Source organism: Corylus avellana, chromosome ca3 (assembly GCF_901000735.1).
Source record: "Corylus avellana chromosome ca3, CavTom2PMs-1.0".
NCBI classification, from domain to species: domain Eukaryota; kingdom Viridiplantae; phylum Streptophyta; class Magnoliopsida; order Fagales; family Betulaceae; genus Corylus; species Corylus avellana.
The window spans coordinates 21,704,579-21,721,957 of NC_081543.1; the positions used below are offsets into that span (position 1 = coordinate 21,704,579).

General features: G+C 38.0%; 1 protein-coding gene across 1 annotated transcript; it reads left to right on the forward strand.

Annotated features, from left to right (window-relative positions):
* The first annotated feature begins 1,038 nt into the window (after window positions 1-1,038).
* Window positions 1,039-11,821, forward strand: LOC132175562 (uncharacterized). Its single transcript, XM_059587537.1, has 5 exons — window positions 1,039-1,286; window positions 2,208-3,528; window positions 10,197-10,466; window positions 10,864-11,019; window positions 11,241-11,821. The coding sequence occupies exons 1-5, from the start codon at window positions 1,279-1,281 to the stop codon at window positions 11,358-11,360; spliced, it is 1,875 nt and encodes a 624-aa protein (XP_059443520.1). The 5' UTR covers window positions 1,039-1,278; the 3' UTR covers window positions 11,361-11,821.
* Window positions 11,822-17,379: the final 5,558 nt, after the last annotated feature.

Here is a 17,379-nt window from a genome sequence, read left to right on the forward strand (position 1 = left end):
ATCATCTCCCATCTTTTTAGGTATAGATTTTTCGAGTTACTTCATTTTCTTTGAAAAAATTATTATTGATTCAGAATTGCAGGTTTTTTAAAAGACAAAAATATTTTTAGAGAAAATATATTATAAGTCCTTAGGTCAAAGCACCAAAATTAAAAACTCCCTAGTTTTTTTTTTTTTGGGAAAATTTACTTCCTAGGTCAATCGAAACTACAATAAACTTCCTACCGTCAAAATTTTTTAACAGTTGTTAAGGCCACTCAAAACTCTCCGTTTTACCTAATTAAAATATTAATTTTTATTAATTTAATTTAAAAATTAAATCAAAAATAAAAAATTGAGGTGGGCAGGCATGCCTGCGTGGCCCACCCTAGGTGGTTTGTCTCATTGGGTGGTTTGACCCACATGGGGTGGCAGGCATTGCCTAAACCACCATTGGGGCTGGGGTGGCCAGTGGCCAGCTTGAGGCTCCTGACCACCCCAAACCACTTGGGGTGGCATGGCTCCCACCCTTAAGGGTTGGGAATTGTACCACCTTTAAGATTTTTTTTTTTAATTTTTATATTTAATTTTTTAAATTAAATTAATAAAAAATTTAATATTTTAATCAAGTAAAACGGGGAGTTTTGAGTAACCCTAACGGTTGTTAAAAAATTTTGACGGGGAGTTTATTGTAGTTGTAGTTTCGATTAACCCATAAAGTAAATTTCCAAAAAAAAAAAAAAAAAAAAAAAAAAAACTTAAGGAGTTTTTAATTTTGATGCATTGACCTAAAGACTTATAATATATTTTCCCATATTTTTATAACCGGTTTTTTTTGTTAAGTAATTGAAGGGGAAAAAAAATGACGACTGTGGGAATTTTTTTTATTTTTGTTTATTTTTTTTTATAACCGGTTTGGCCATCTGTGGGAATTTTATGCAATGACGACTTTTTCTGTCCACCGGACTTTTCTAATCTTGTTTGTTGGCGTCGATTATTTATTTATTTGGGGTCGAAACGCCTTGCGTGAGGCCCACGAGAATCGTAGCACCGCCATAAGCGACAGTGGGCCCAACGAAGAATTTGCCCCGGAAAAGACCCATAAACGCAGCGTTTCAACCATTCTGGCCCAATCACAAGCAGGCCTCTCCTTTTCTCGTCCTCTCTGCGAAAACCCTACGCGATGAACAAGAAGGAAGCTCGCGAAGCCTGATCGAGCTCCCGACGCAAAATGCTTGCAACAACCATTCACCACCTGCGCACGTTTGCCCCAACTATTCCTTTTCAGATTCGCCCTCCATGTCTAGGTCGGTTCTCTCCAGCTCCTCTCTCTCTCTCTCTGGCTCCCAAGATTTAGGATTTATCTCTGTTTCTCTCTATTTATGTCAAATTTCGTGTTCTACCAAGTTCTCCGTGCTGTGCTGACTTGGTGACTTACTGACTTGGGGCTTTGGCGGAACGTGGTGCATATATGTATAAATTTCTGCAGTGATGGGGGATTCGCTAGAATTGATAGGATTACTGGGTCTCGGGTGAAGAGTTTATTTAGGAATATGAATTTTAGGTTCTTAAAGTGTTTAATTTATTTTTTGATGGTTAATCGTTGCTTTTTTTAACGGGAAAGTTGGGTTTTGGGGCTGTAACATATTGTAAATGAGCTGGTGCCATTGTGTTAATCGGAGAAGTATGTTGCTTGAATTAGTGTTTAATTTTTTATTATGATGGGATAGGTTTGATTTTGGCATGGTAGTCAAATTACGAAGCTATAGCATGTGGAGGTAACGCCATGTTTTGTATCTTAAATGTATGTTTCATATTGCTCGTAACGAGGTTGAACCATGGCCCTGTGTGTAAGTTGCTCCTTTGAAACTAATTAATGAAGACTTCAATCTAAGAAAATCTTCCCAGCTTCATGGGGTTACTGGACATTCAAATTTTAGAGGTTACTATTATTTTCTGTGTCAGTTGTTTTGTATTTTGGAAATAAAAGGGAGCTCACAATCACCCGAGGGTTGAAATCTCTGTGAAAGAGATGTTTAATATTCTGAAATATGCATTCCTAGATTGATTTTTTTTCTTTTTTTTTTTTTTTTTTTTTTCTGTTGGATAAATTTGAACTGTAAAAAACAATGTGGTGTAATATTAGTTGAGAAATGAAGATATGCTTAGTTCTTTAAAATTCTGCCAAATGTTTGTGGTGCTAATCTGTATCATTTGGAAATCTGCAGACTTTTGATGTTCCGAAATATAAGTAGAGTCGCACATTCTATCCTTAGAAACCAGAGGAGCAGCTATCCAGAAGTAACCAAGTATGGGGGTGCCATTGTTGTTGGGCTGCATCTGCCTCGATACAGCTTTTCAAGTAGGGGGTATGCTTCATTATCGTTGTACAACATCAAGAAGAGTTTTGGCCGCAGTTTTGTTTCTAGGAATTTCTCTGCCATGTCAGCAAGTAGTATAGTCACAAATCATGCCCAAGTTGCTTGGAAAAAGCTTTACCAAAAATATTCTTCCAATGGTCGTTCATTTCCCCCCATTAATAGGATGGCTCAAGCAGTGAGCTTGGCCTTGGCACGCTCTCATGTGATTGTTCCTGGTATTTTTGCCTTCACATGTGGTCAGCTAGCATGGGCACAAAGAACGTATCCAGACATGGAACACTCCCTTTCACAAAATGCTTTGTATATGCGTGCACAAGATGGGCATGCTTATATGACCTCATTACTGTTCTCAGTAGTAGAAGGTGTAGTCTTGTTACTGAGAGCTCTCTATCTAGCAATTTTGTTTTCACCCAGCATCATGATGGCACCATTTGCGGATTGCTTTGGAATTCAGTTTAGGAAAGTGTGGCTTCAGGTTGTTCATCGGACACTGGAAAAAGCAGGTCCTGCATTCATAAAATGGGGTCAATGGGCAGCTACACGACCAGATCTTTTCCCTAGAGATTTATGCACCAAGCTTTCAGAGCTTCACACCAAAGCTCCTGAGCACAGCTTTGCATACACAAAGAAAACTATTGAAAGAGCATTTGGTCGCAAGCTCTCTGAAATATTTGAGAATTTTGAAGAGGCACCTGTAGCATCTGGAAGTATTGCTCAAGTGCATCGGGCTTCTTTGAGATTTCGATACCCTGGTCAACAGGTGAAGCCCATGGTAGTTGCTGTAAAGGTTAGACATCCTGGGGTTGGTGAATCAATCAGGAGGGATTTTGCGATAATCAATTCAGTAGCGAAAATATCAAATTTCATTCCTACTCTGAAGTGGTTGAGATTGGATGAAAGTGTACAGCAGTTTGCAGTTTTTATGATGTCTCAAGTTGACCTGGCAAGGGAAGCTGCTCATTTGAGCCGCTTTATTTATAATTTCCGTCAATGGAAGAATGTTTCATTCCCTAAGCCAGTATATCCACTTGTGCATCCTGCTGTCTTAGTTGAAACTTACGAGCAAGGGGAAAGTGTCGCCCACTATGTTGATGAGCTTCAAGGACATGAAAGGCTTAAATCTGCGCTTGCTCATATCGGGACTCATGCACTTTTAAAGATGCTTCTGGTAACATTTTATATTTTTCGTTGATACAGCTTGCAATGATTTTATCCTTTGGCATTTGGTGATTGCATTGATTTTATAATCTAATTTTCATTTGAAAGTTGGTTGTATGACACAGTTAAGGCTATCTCTGACTATTGAAGCTTAATGTTGATGCTATACACAGGAAATATCCTTAAAAACCTAGACGATTAACAATTTCCACCGCATGAACTAGCCAATGGTTCAGAATCATGCCCTTGTAAAGGCTTTTACAAGGCTGTGATCCGTTAGGAAATTCCATCTCCTTGACCGCAAACATTAACTCTCTCTCTCTCTCTCTCTCTCTCTCTCTCTCTCTCAACCCTTAAGGTATTATATGCCCATACGCAAAATGTAGACAATATTGCTCAATCATTGCTCAATATCTCATTTATATATTCATGAGAAACTGCAACTTCAAATTGAAATGTCTTTATTGGTTGATATTAATTAGTCAAAATGTCTATTTGTAATCATTAACTTCTTTTTATTTTCTTTTACAAAATAAAAGAAGCATAGCATATCTAAATAGAAGTGTATATTGAGGAAAATGAAAGAAGGAAGGAAAAAAGGAAAACTCTTAAACAAAATATTGTTAATCATTGCTCAATATCTCATTTATATGTTCATGAGAAACTACAACTTCAAATTGAAATGTCTTTACTGGTTGATATTTTTGATAAGTAATAACCAGTCTTATTAAAAGCGTAAGGCGCCCCAAAGTACACTGGGAGTATGCAATAGGATCGCCTAACTAGAAAGGGAAAAACAAACAAGAAAATTATCATAGCTAATCGACACCAGAAAGGCATGCGCAACAGTCCAAAGGTACAAAGTATGATAACAAGAGGATAAAATGTCTTCCAAGGATCCCTCCATAGACACCAAAAGAAGCAAGTAGGCACCATCTTCCAGACCACAGCACTCTCCCTCCTCGTAGACCACCAACAAGCGAGCAAATCGGAAACCCGTCTCGGCATCACCCAAGACAACCCAAACCAACCAAAGAAGGCACACCACAAAGCATAAGCTACCTCACAATGAAGGAGAAGATGATCTACCGTCTCCTCACTTCTCTTGCACATACAACATCTGTTCGTCACAATCACATGCCGCTTCTTGAGGTTATCTAGGGTTAGAATTTTGCCCAAAGCTGCCAACCACACAGAAAAGATCGCCCTCGGAGGAGCTTGTGTTCGCCACACACTCTTCCAAGGGAATCTCCTCCCTTTAGTATAGGTCAAGGAAGCAAAGAGAAGCTTGACCTTGAAATGGCCTCTTTTGGAAGAGATCCACTACAATCTGTCAGCACACCCTTGTCTCACTCGGGCAGAGTGCAACACTTGGAAAAACGAAGCAAATACCTCCACCTCCTAATCATGAGCCTCTCTAGAAAAACTAACATTCCACTGATTGAATCCACCCAGCACCTCTAAATTAGCCACAACTAAGGCTTCCTTCGCACAGGCAATACTGAATAAACCAGGGAAAGCCATCTTGAGAGCCGTATCTCCACACCACCTATCATGCTAAAATCTAACCCTAGTCCCATCCCCCACCTCAAATCGCGTGAAGCCTTTGAAAGTGTCTCAACCTTTCCTAATATTCTTCTATAACCCCACCCCAAAAGCTCCTCCAGGCTCAAAAGAGCACAACCCTCCCCAACAACTTCCATACTTAGCATCTACCACAACTCTCCACCAAGCATCTCTCTCCAAACCATAACGCCACAACCATTTCCCTAGCAGAGCGCGATTGAACACCCTTAAATTTCTAATACCCAACCCACCCTCCTTAATCAGCGTGCAAACCATCGACCACTTCACCAAATGGTACTTGAACTCTTCACCTAATCCTCCCCATAAGAAATTTCGTTGTATCTTCTCAATGCGTTTGGCAACACTGACCGGAATAGGGAAAAGAGACAAAAAGCAGGTAGGCAAGTTAGCAAGAGTGCTCTTGATTAGCGTGACCCTACCACCCTTCAACGTACAACCTTTTCCAACTGGCCAACCGACGTTCTATCTTCTCAATCACATCATCCCAAATATGCTTAGCCTTGAACGAGGCCCCCAACGGCAAACCAAGATACTTTACTGGCAACGAGACAACCCCACACCCTAGAATGCCGGCTAACATGCCCTCTTGCTCCACGTTCCCCACTGGTATTAACACCAATTTAGCCAAGTTAACCTTTAGACCGGAAGCAGCTTCAAACAGCAAAAACAAGCTCCGCAAATAGCGTAACTGGGCGGGCATAGCACTGCAAAAAATCAAAGTGTCATTAGCAAACAGAAGATGTGAGATGGTAGTATTCTCGACCATGAAGCCTTCTAGTTGCTCCCCATGAACTGCCGCAGAAATCATCCTGCTTAAAGCTTCCATCACAAAAACAAACAACAACGGAGACAGTGGGTCCCCTTGTCTTAATCCCCTGGAACTGCTAAAAAAACCATTAAGAGATCCATTAACCATAATCGAAAACTGCGCCGAAGAAATGCAATGTTCTATCCATGAGTACCAAATCCCCACAAATCCACACCTCCTTAGCAAATATAACAAAAAATCCCAATTCACATGATCATAGGCTTTTTCTAGATCCATTTTGCAAATCACCCCTGGCTCCCCAGATCTCAACCGATTATCAAGGCATTAATTAGAAATCAAGACAGGATCTAGAATCTGCCTACCCTTAATAAAAGCACTTTGCGACTGGGAAATAATCTTATCCAGAACTACCTTCACTCTGTTTGCTAAATCCTTGGCTATAATTTTATAGATACCTCCCACAAGGCTAATTGGCCGAAAGTCTTTGATATTAATAGCACCGGGAATCTTCGGAATAAGCGAAATGAAAGAGGCATTGAGGCTCTTTTCGAACAACCCACCTGCATGAAAATCTCTAAACACCTTCATAATGTCCTCCCTTACAATCTCCCAGCAGGATTGGAAGAAAGCCATAGAAAACCCATCGGGACCTAGCGCCTTATTGCCATTCATCTTGAACACTACCTTTCTTACCTCATCCTCTTCACAGTCTCTCTCCAACCAACTAGCCTCTATCTCCGAAATGGAACCAAAGGAAAGACCATTTATGATGTAGGACGATATTTATCTTTATTTTCGGTAAAAACGAAAATAAGGAAAATATCAAAAATAATATTGGAGCAGCGCCGCTTGATCAGAATTTTAGCTATTCTCAAACAATGGAAGTACAAAAGGAAAGATTGCCACGATTCCCGCTGATTGTCAATTTTATATTAGGATTTTATTTTATTTTATTAGGACTTTATTTCCTTTCCTTATTAGGATTAGGTTTACTACTACTATAGGATTATGTTTACTTTCCTACTAGGATTATATTTACTTTCTCTACTAGGATTAGATTTACTTTCTCTACTAGAAGTAGGTTTACTTTCTCTACAAGTATTTCTCTTCTATAAATAGGCTTGCCTATTATGTAAAACTCAATCAATTGAATTATTATAAAATCAGAGAATTCTCTCTCAAATACTCTGCGGAGTTTTATTTTTTCTTAGCCTGCGGGCTTGTTTTATCTTTTGGGTAGAAGACGAAGACGCTTCTCCTTGCAGAATCAAAGACGCTGCTCTTTGATTAGTTGCCTTAGTCTTCCGCTACGTCAGTTGGTATCAGAGCAGGCTTTATCCTGATCATGGCCAATCAGCGCAACGGTGACAAACTTCTCCAACAACGCCGCTTGTAGGGGAGGGGCTCTTTCGAAAGCCAAATTCATGGGGTATCCGAGCCGGCATTATCCGGATTCGATGGCCAACTTATACTACAACAACAACTTCTATAACGACGCCGTTCGTGAGAGGGATGTTGTTTCGAGACCCGACTACCAGCGATACATCAAGCGATCAGAGGGTCCTTGGAGAACCGAATTCCAAGAGCTCAAGCAGACAGCGCAGATGATGCAACAGGAGGTGCGCCAATTGTGGGAGTCGTTTGAACGCAGGCAGATGCGTGCCCATTGGAATCATAGAGACACTCGGGAGTACCGGATGAATAACGATCTCCCTTCATTCGATGGTTATCTTCACATTGAAGATTACCTTGACTGGATAATGGAGGTAGAAAGATTCTTTGAGTACATGTGTATTCCGGAAGAAAAGAAGGTGAAGTTGGTGGCTTATAAGCTCAAAGGTGGAGCATCCGCTTGGTGGGAATGGTTGAAGCTCTCTCGATCCAGGGAAGGAAAAAGACCCGTGACATCTTGGCCTAAGATGAAGCGGTTACTCAATGCCCGGTTCCTACCACCAGATGACTATGGGATCCGAAGGGAACCCGTTCGATATCTGTATGTTGACCGATTCCGTAAGGATGACGTAAGCCACTTTCGTCATGTCCATAATCATCTTCATAACTCTCCAAATAGGCCCTTCACCTATGAAGAGAATTTTAATTATGGTGAAGAAGTTGTGGAAGATGTTAAGTTGGTTGAAGAAGTGGAGTTGCCATCTGAGAAAACATATGTGCAGCCACCATCATTGATTCCAACGACTACATCAATGGAGGAACAGCTACCGCCTCCTCCACCACAAGTGCAACTTCCTCTACCACAGTTACAACCTCCTCCACCACAAGTGCAACCTTCTCCACCACAGATGCAACCTTCTCCACCACAAGTGCAACTTCCTCTACCACAGATGCAACCTACACCACAGGTGCAACTCATCACGATCATCACAAAAATTGACGATTCTTTTGAAGAAAACAATGAAGTTGAAGATGATACCCAAGAAGAAATCGTTGGAGGAATTTTGGTGGAAGTAGACGAAAAGGAAAAATCATGTCTTGATTCTATCTATATAGATTTCTCCAAGTACTTTTCTTCAGAGGAGCCACATGTGCCATGTCCCAAAGAAAACTCGAGGACGAGTTTTTTTCAAGTGGGGGTGTCTGATGTAGGACGATATTTATCTTTATTTTCGGTAAAAACGAAAATAAAGAAAATATCAAAAATAATATTGGAGCAGCGCCGCTTGATCAGAATTTTAGCTATTCTCAAACAATGGAAGTACAAAAGGAAAGATTGCCACGATTCCCGCTGATTGTCAATTTTATATTAGGATTTTATTTTATTTTATTAAGACTTTATTTCCTTTCCTTATTAGGATTAGGTTTACTACTACTATAGGATTATGTTTACTTTCCTACTAGGATTAGATTTACTTTCTCTACTAGGATTAGATTTACTTTCTCTACTAGAAGTAGGTTTACTTTCTCTACAAGTATTTCTCTTCTATAAATAGGCTTGCCTATTATGTAAAACTCAATCAATTGAATTATTATCAAATCAGAGAATTCTCTCTCAAATACTCTGCGGAGTTTTATCTTTTTTAGCCTGCGGGCTTGTTTTTATCTTTTTGGGTAGAAGACGAAGACGCTTCTCCTTGCAGAATCAAAGACGCTGCTCTTTGATTAGTTACCTTAGTCTTCCGCTACGTCAATTTACCATAGGCTAACTGCATTGCTCAGTAAACAGTTTTTGATAGAACTCAACTATGTGGTCACTAATCTTGGCCGGATTAGAGGAGGGATTGTCTCCAATCATAAAAGTATCTATAGAGTTGTATCTTCTATTAGAGTTGGCTATGAAGTGAAAGAATTTAGTACACTTGTCCCCTTCCTTCAACCACTTCACCCTAGATTTCTGCCTCCAACTCACCTCCTCCATAAGAGTGCATTTCTCTAACTCTCGAACCACGTCCGCCTTCCTCATCAACTCCTCCGCATCCATGGCCCTACTTTCTCCACTCACATCTAACACCCGGAGCTCGTCAAGAAGCATCATCTTATTCCTACCAATGTTACCAAACACCTCCTCATTCCAAGTCTTCAAATTCATTTTCAGGGACTTGAGCTTGCAAGCGAGAACAAAACTCGGTGTACCTTGGAACACATAGGAATCCCACCATTGTTTCACTAAGGCCACAAACCCTTCCGCTTTAATCCACATATTTTCAAATTTGAACGGCATTTTCCCCCTTGACACCTACCCCAGCTTAAGAATGATTGGGAAGTGATCTGAGTAGAGGCGAGAAAGCCTCTTCTGCCAAACCCTTGGAAACCAGGCTTCCAATTCTAGGGAGACAAAAAACCAATCAATCCTTGACCACAAGGGGGGATCAGTAGAAAGAGACCAAGTAAACAAACCCCCAACAAGGGGAAAATCTTATTGGTTGATATTAATTAGTCGAAATGTCTATTTGTAATCATTAACTTCTTTTTATTCTCTTTTACAAAATAAAAGAAGCATAGCATATCTAAATAGAAGTGTATATTGAGGAAAATGAAAGAAGGAAGAAAAAAAAGGAAAATTCTTTTTCATCTTATCGCATGTTGGATTTAATATGCTCTTTAAGCAATTATCTTTGGAATGTTTTTCTTTTCCTGAAAAGTTACATTGCCAAAGATATTTTCTTATCCTTTCACTTGTGATCTTTCTTTTCTTACATGTAATACAACACTGATATAACAATACGATCCTATTTTGCTTGCTTGTTTTGTTTGTCATTAGATTCTGTTCCAGTTGTTAATTATGAGTTGATGTTCCGAGCTAGTAGTTGTCGAATTTAAGCATAGTATAGTTTTGGCCTCCAAGATATCAGAATTTCTTCTTTCAGGTGGACAACTTTATTCATGCAGACATGCATCCTGGAAATATCCTTGTCCGAGTGGCTCAAAGCAAGTCTCCTCGAAAACGGCTCTTCAAATCAAAGCCTCATGTCATTTTCCTTGATGTAGGCATGACTGCTGAACTTTCTAGAAGCGATCGAGGAAATTTGGTGGAGTTTTTTAAGGCTGTTGCCCGTCGAGATGGTCACACTGCAGCAGAGTGCACACTTAGATTATCAAAGCAACAAAACTGCCCAAACCCAAAGGCTTTTATCAAGGTATGTTAGGCACAGCTTTCTGCTTAGATTGGTCAAAATGTGCCTCATTTGACCTTCTGGATAGGACACTAGAATATTGGTAGGAAAATCATCTCTCTTGATTATTATTATTATTTTTTTAAAATAATGATGATGTTCGCCTAGCAATTAACTGGTGTTTATTGTAAGTGCGCGTTCTTATTGCTCAGAAATTAATAAAAAAGTTTTAACTTTGCACTTTTGTGTTTAAAATGAGTTTTTTGGTCCTGCATTTACTAACTTCATGATGTTATACTTTTATTATGTGGTTTTTGAACCATTTTCTGCGTACAAATTTCTTAAATACCTTGTTTTAATTTGTAGTATATGACGTTTGAACCATTTTCTGAAATGCAACCTGAATATCTTGTTTTTACAGGAAGTGGAAGAGGCATTCACCTTCTGGGGTACTCCAGAAGGTGATCTGGTCCATCCTGCTGAGTGCATGCAGCAATTGCTTGAGAAAGTTAGGCGTCATAGAGTCAACGTTGATGGCAATGTCTGTACAGTGTTGGTCACAACATTGGTTCTCGAGGTAATTTTTTTCTTCATTAATGCCATAATTGCTCTAGTGTGGCATGCCTGTTGTTTGATCCTATGCCCTCAGTAAGTGATAAATGATATATATTAGGTGGGCTGGCTGAAGTGCTCTGTGCTAGCTGCGCACAGCATCATCCCATCTAATTATATTGCTGTGATGAGTAATAGTTGATGTAATGCATTTTGCTAATTTTGGTGCTTGGTTTGATTTTGTAGGGTTGGCAGCAGAAGCTTGATCCTTCATACGATGTGATGCAGACACTGCAAACGCTTCTACTCAGAGCTGACTGGGCAAAGTCTCTTTCCTACACAATTGAAGGGCTGATGGCTCCATAACAAGGTTACAAGGTCTGGTTCTTGTTTGTTGATGCTCCTGTGAAACAATTTTGAATATGCGGAAACCAAAAATTATACCAGTCCTAAGAAATTACATGAGTGACGTAGGTCTGTTTTTTGTTTTTTTGTTTTTTTGTTTTTTTTTTTGGTTTTTTCTCTTCCCATCTTTTTGATTTTTTTTTTTTTTTTTTCTTAGCATTCTCCAATTCGTTTTGTGAAGGTATTATCCTTCTGTATCTACCTTGTTATTTCCACAAATCACTACTGTTAACTCAAGCCTCACAATTGACTCGCAAAAACAGTAAAAAGGAGTAATATAGAGAAAATAAGATGGTTATGTGCAATTCTTTCATTTTTAGTCTACCTTTTGTTCCATTTTTGTCTTCTCATGTTGTAGGAACAATTATCTTTGTTTATTTTGAAATTCTGGTTTATATATAATTCATGTAGAATATTCATGATCCTAGAAATCTTTGGGTGGTTTGAGTTGCCATATGCTTCAGTCCTTTCCGCAATGATTATGAATGCCGACACGATGAAGCACCAAGAAAAGAATACTAGTATTGCTTGTTTAAGTTAATTGATTATTTATGCTCCGTTTGTTTTGATGTAAAATATTTTGACCTAAAATATTTTTTAGGGAAGTTACTTTTCAGAAAAATGTTTTTAGTGGAAAACATTTTTCGGCGTTTGGCGCGCGCACGGAAAATCAAAAATATTTTTTTATATTTTTATTTAGGCTCTGTTTATTTCGACGTAAAATATTTTCAAGAAAGTTATTTTTCAAGAAAATGTTTTTAGCGGAAAACATTTTCCGGCATTTGGCGCGCGCATGGAAAATCAAAAATATTTTTTATATTTTCATTTAATCATATTAATCTATAAAATATAATTTTTATTTGCAACATAAAAAATACTAGTATACAATAATTAAAAAAAAATCAAACTAAAAATTATTTTTAATTAAAATATACAAATTAGCTAACAATAATTATAAAATTTCAATTTAAGAGAGCCATAAATAAGATCCAACGATACATCTATAGTACCGATAAAAGTTCAATAAATATTACCATTAATTTAAATTTAACCACAAAATATTACAATGTCTTTGCCAAATTAAGTATTCTTTATTTCTTTGTTTTAATTTGGGGTTGAAAATATTAAAAGATGTGATCCTTAATAATGGTGAAACTTTTTAAACTATAGACAACATTTTAACATGATGTAAAAGCACAAAATTGTCTCGGTTTATATGGAAAGAAACATATAATCATTAGAGAAAATCTGTTTTTGGTTGCTTGACCAAAACAGTGTTGTATTTCCTTTATATAGAACAATACAGAGGGCCATCTAAATGGCAAGTTTACAACTACAATGGTAAGCGTATTCTAATATAAGATAAAAGTAAATCAAATTAGAGTAATGTTAGAGACCATCTTTATATCCTCTTAAAGTTGATGTGACTTTTAAAATCACCATTAAATTTTAAATGAATCATACTTGAATTTTGATTCAATTGTGATTTTGAAAGCCGCATTAGTTTTAGGAGGATAAAAAAAAGATAAAAATATGATCCCTAGCATTATTCAACAAATTAATACAATTATTGTGAGATATATGCATTACCCAACCAATTAATACAATTATTGTGAGATATATACAACTGCAGATATTCACATAAGGAATATAAATCTTGTCACTAGCTATTGAGATGGTATGGTGAATCCTCCTGTGTCTCACGTGATTCTCAAAGGAAGTTGCTTGATGTGTGAGTGATTTTATTTGATTTTATATTGTATGCTCTTCGTGATGCCTTGTTGATTGACCGAGATACCAGTGGTCATGTGCTGATTTTCAGAGATACCTTTAACACAATCCGTTCCTCGTGGAGATTTGTCACACAAGATATAAATCTTCTTCTGTTGCAAAAACAATTATAGTTATAGTTTAGATTCTTCCATCCAGACACTATTAAAGTAACAAGAAAAAGCAACCAAAATCTGCAAACATGCTTAATTATAGTTATACTTACATCCATATAACAGTATTTCACAAGCTAAAAGTTCGACTATGGCCTTCAAGCTGGTAAGTATAATTCTAATTTCCATGGCTTTTGAAAAAGTTGTCCAACCAAAACTAAATATTTGTCAAAGAATAACACAAACAAAAAAGTAAAATTATCTCCATAGATCTTTGGAATATCTAAGTTTGTCATTTCCTATTGATACAAAAACAAGCCATTAAGGTCACACATTTGAGGCTAATCAAGTTGGCATATATTGTAGGCAAGAGATTTTTGCACTACTGAATCGGGGTCCACTAATTGGTATAAAGTGTGGGACAAAATTTTCCTCCAAACTGAGTTGGAAGAGTTTCCTTCAACCTAGTCTATAAAAGTGATTGTCTCTTTTTTTTAATAACATGTGAGATGCACATGAAATTTTAATAAAATTTATCCCAATTTTGTCCATACTATTAAAAAAACATGTATATCTCACATGTTCAAGGAACACATGTCACTTTTATAAACTAGGTTAAAAGAAACTCCTCCAAATTGGGTTGGAGGAGTTTCCTCCAACCTAGTCTATAAAAGTGACATGTGTCTCTTTTTTTAATATGTGAGATGCACATGAGTTTTTAATAAAATTTATTCCAACTTTATCCATGCTATTAAAAAAATATGTACATCTCACATGTTCAAGGAACACATGTCATTTTTATAGACTAGGTTGGAGGAAACTCTTCCAACCCAATTTAGAGGAAAACTTTGTCCTAAACTGTGGTGTCCTACATTTTTGCTCCCGGAGGACAAAGCTATAAACATCCCCTGCAAGGTTCATAATGACTAATGGAGGCATAAATCTTCTATTAAAATACAGTTATACACCTCTAAGATTTTGTCCAAATTTTATTTGTTTAATATGCATCTATCAATCTGCATTATCACAATCATAATAGTCATCATCCCACAAAATATTAAAAAATCAAATGAAGACAACCTCAATCTTAGAGCTGCACACAACCTTGGGTGCTGAACAGTTAAGGCCTTTCTTTAGAACAAACTTGTTCAAGCTTCTGATTTGGTAAATCACCCTTAGCTCAAATTGTATTTTCTAGCTCATTTATTAAACAAGAGTCATGCCCCAGCACGGCCAAACTTGGCTAACAGTCAAGAACACAGCAAATTTGAAAATTTTTAAAGATTTATCTATGTGAGAACCTTGAAGAACTCTACTAGTGGTAATACAAATCGTCTGCCCAATAAATATAAGCATGTCTCATCTAAAAGTTGCTTTAAAATGATAACAAGCATGATACAACCTCTTGCATGATTATGTTGCACATCAATCTTTCTTTATATGACTTCTGAGACATCAATTCCCCCCTCCCCTGCCTTCCAAACAAATCTTCAGCATAGGGTTAATTTTCTAATAGCTTGTAGTGACTTCTAGTTTAAAATGAGAGCCGTGATCAGTATCTAACCAATACAAATTCAACCATAAACAGAGCTAAGACATTTATTCTATATATATATATATATATATATATATATATATATATATATATATATATATTGCCAAAATACCAAAACAATCCCACCGTCATTAGGATCAACACCCATAATCTCATCATATATTCTCTTCGCAGCCAGTTAGAGAAATTCAAGGTAAAAAGCAAGAAAAGCAACAGCTACCAATCAAAAACCCGAAAAATTAAACACCAAAACAACCCCTGAAGTTCTCATTTTCCAAAATCCACACCCTAGACCCAAAACCCAATCCGTCCCAACTAATCGATACGAGAGTAAAACACAATCGCAGATCTGAAATTTTCTTTCTCTAGATTGGAAAGCTTCAGACAAAATTTTCTTTATAAACAAGATTTATAAAGCCTAACAATTTTATCTTGAAAAGCTTCATAAAAAATCGCAGATTTGAAACATTAATAGGGAAATAAACCAAAATCAAAATCGCTGCATGATTTTCAGTTGTCCAATGGAGAAAGAAACCAAAATCAAACGAAAATTACCAAGAGAAATTCGTAGATTTGAATCGCTCTTTACATACAATTCAACAAAGAAAGAGAGAGATGAGAGTACCTGCATCGGGTTTAAAGAGTGAGGCTCAGCCGAGAGAGAGAGAGGAGCTGTGCAGCCTGTGTGTGTTGAGGGTGAAGGTGAAGGAGAAAGCATCGGGGTTTTCTTTTTCTAATTAGAAGAGCGTTGGGTTTAGCGTGGCAACGAGCAAGGGAAAATGGTTTATGAAATAAAAAAAAATGTAAACCATTTTCCAAACAATGTAAATGCTTTTTAGTCAAATAGAAATTATTTTCGGGTTGACTATTACTTTTCTGTCTACCAAAGTACCAAATACCATAAAATGCCAAAAATATTTTACGCCGAAACAAACGGAGCCTAAATTCGTAATGCTACTTTGCCATTTTAACTTGACTTGCACCATTTGCAATGTTTGATATGTGGCTGAAATGTGGCCGACTTAGCATTTAGACAAATCGGCTGCTTACCTAATTACCTTTACCTCTTTATATTCCTTGCTATTTCACTTAGGAGTGGGCATATATACCCACTAGCACGTCTACTACCGCACTTACGCCAGCCCAGCCAGCTTGCCGCCGTCCATTTCCGCAATAAAAAAAAATGCGGATCCTTGTTTAATTTTCGAATACCCATACAGGGCGGGGCAGGTCGCAGTTTGTTTTTTTTAAAAACCCCGGATACCTGCCCCACCCGCTTGAATTTACCCTAAAGTCCTAAACCTAATAACTAGGGGTGGAAGCGAGTCGGATATCGACAATTTCTATAACCCGACCCTCATAATGCGGGTTTGAAAAAAACCACCCGAAACCTGGCTATAGGGAACCATATCCGTAGGATCTGGGGTGTTGCGGGGCGGGGTGGGTTATGCAAATTTGGGCGAGTTTGTGGGAGAGAATGAAAGAGGTCGAGAGTGAGAGAGAAAAACTTGGAGCCTTGGCCGTGGAAGCAAGTTCATGTGAATGACCATTTGCTCTCTTGTAGTTTCGAAACAAGAGATGGAGAGAGAGAGATCGAGAGCTGTAGACAAGAGACAGAGACAAAGAGAGAGCCGACGAGAGATAGCGAGAGACGAAAACGCCCTCTCGTCCGAAAGTGACTGTACAAGGGTTGTTTTTGTCACTTTCGGAGGAGAGCACCAATTCCATATGGAGACGAGATGGAGCAAACCAGAGAGAGACAAGAGAGAGAGGGAGAGAGCAAATGATTAACCGAGAGAGAAGATGCGGCTGAGAGAGAGAGAGGAAGAGATTTTTAAGGGTAGGGGTTTTTTCATTTTATACTCAAGCGGGGCGAGGTAGGGCAGGGCAGGTATCCGCTGATCCAGAAATTTTTAATATCCGCAACCAGCCTCGCCCCGCACGAGTTGGAAGAAATCCAACCAATTTCTAAAAAAAAAAAAAAACCTACTAAATTCGGGCGAATCGAGGTGGGTTTTGCGAGTTGGGTGGGTATTTGCCCCACCCAAATTGCATCTCACATTCTCACGCTCTCAGTCTCTCAAACTGTAACGACCTCGATGGAAAAATCAATTAACTGGTAATTGACTCCATAGTTAGTCTCCCAGCCCTATCCCTTACGGGACAAGACTTAGGGATCATAACCTCTCCTATACGAGAGAATTCAGGGGAAGACTTTTAAACTATAGGAATAGAGAGCAGTAATTAAAACAACTACACATTCATACACTAGAGTAATCAAAAGACCTCATAATATAAATACGTCACTAAATGTATCGATCAACATACCGTCATAACATATTACAAACCACAAGATAATTGTCTTACAAAAGGATAAACAAATCAAATCCTAAGTTTGAGTAATGCCAAAGTGATGACAATCTCGATCATTGCCTCTGGTGTGGTTCCTCCATCATCCCACATGGATGTTAGCCAAACAGGGTCCATGTCTTCAAAAACAATTCAGATCAGGTCCTGAGCAATCAACTAAGTTAGGTGATAA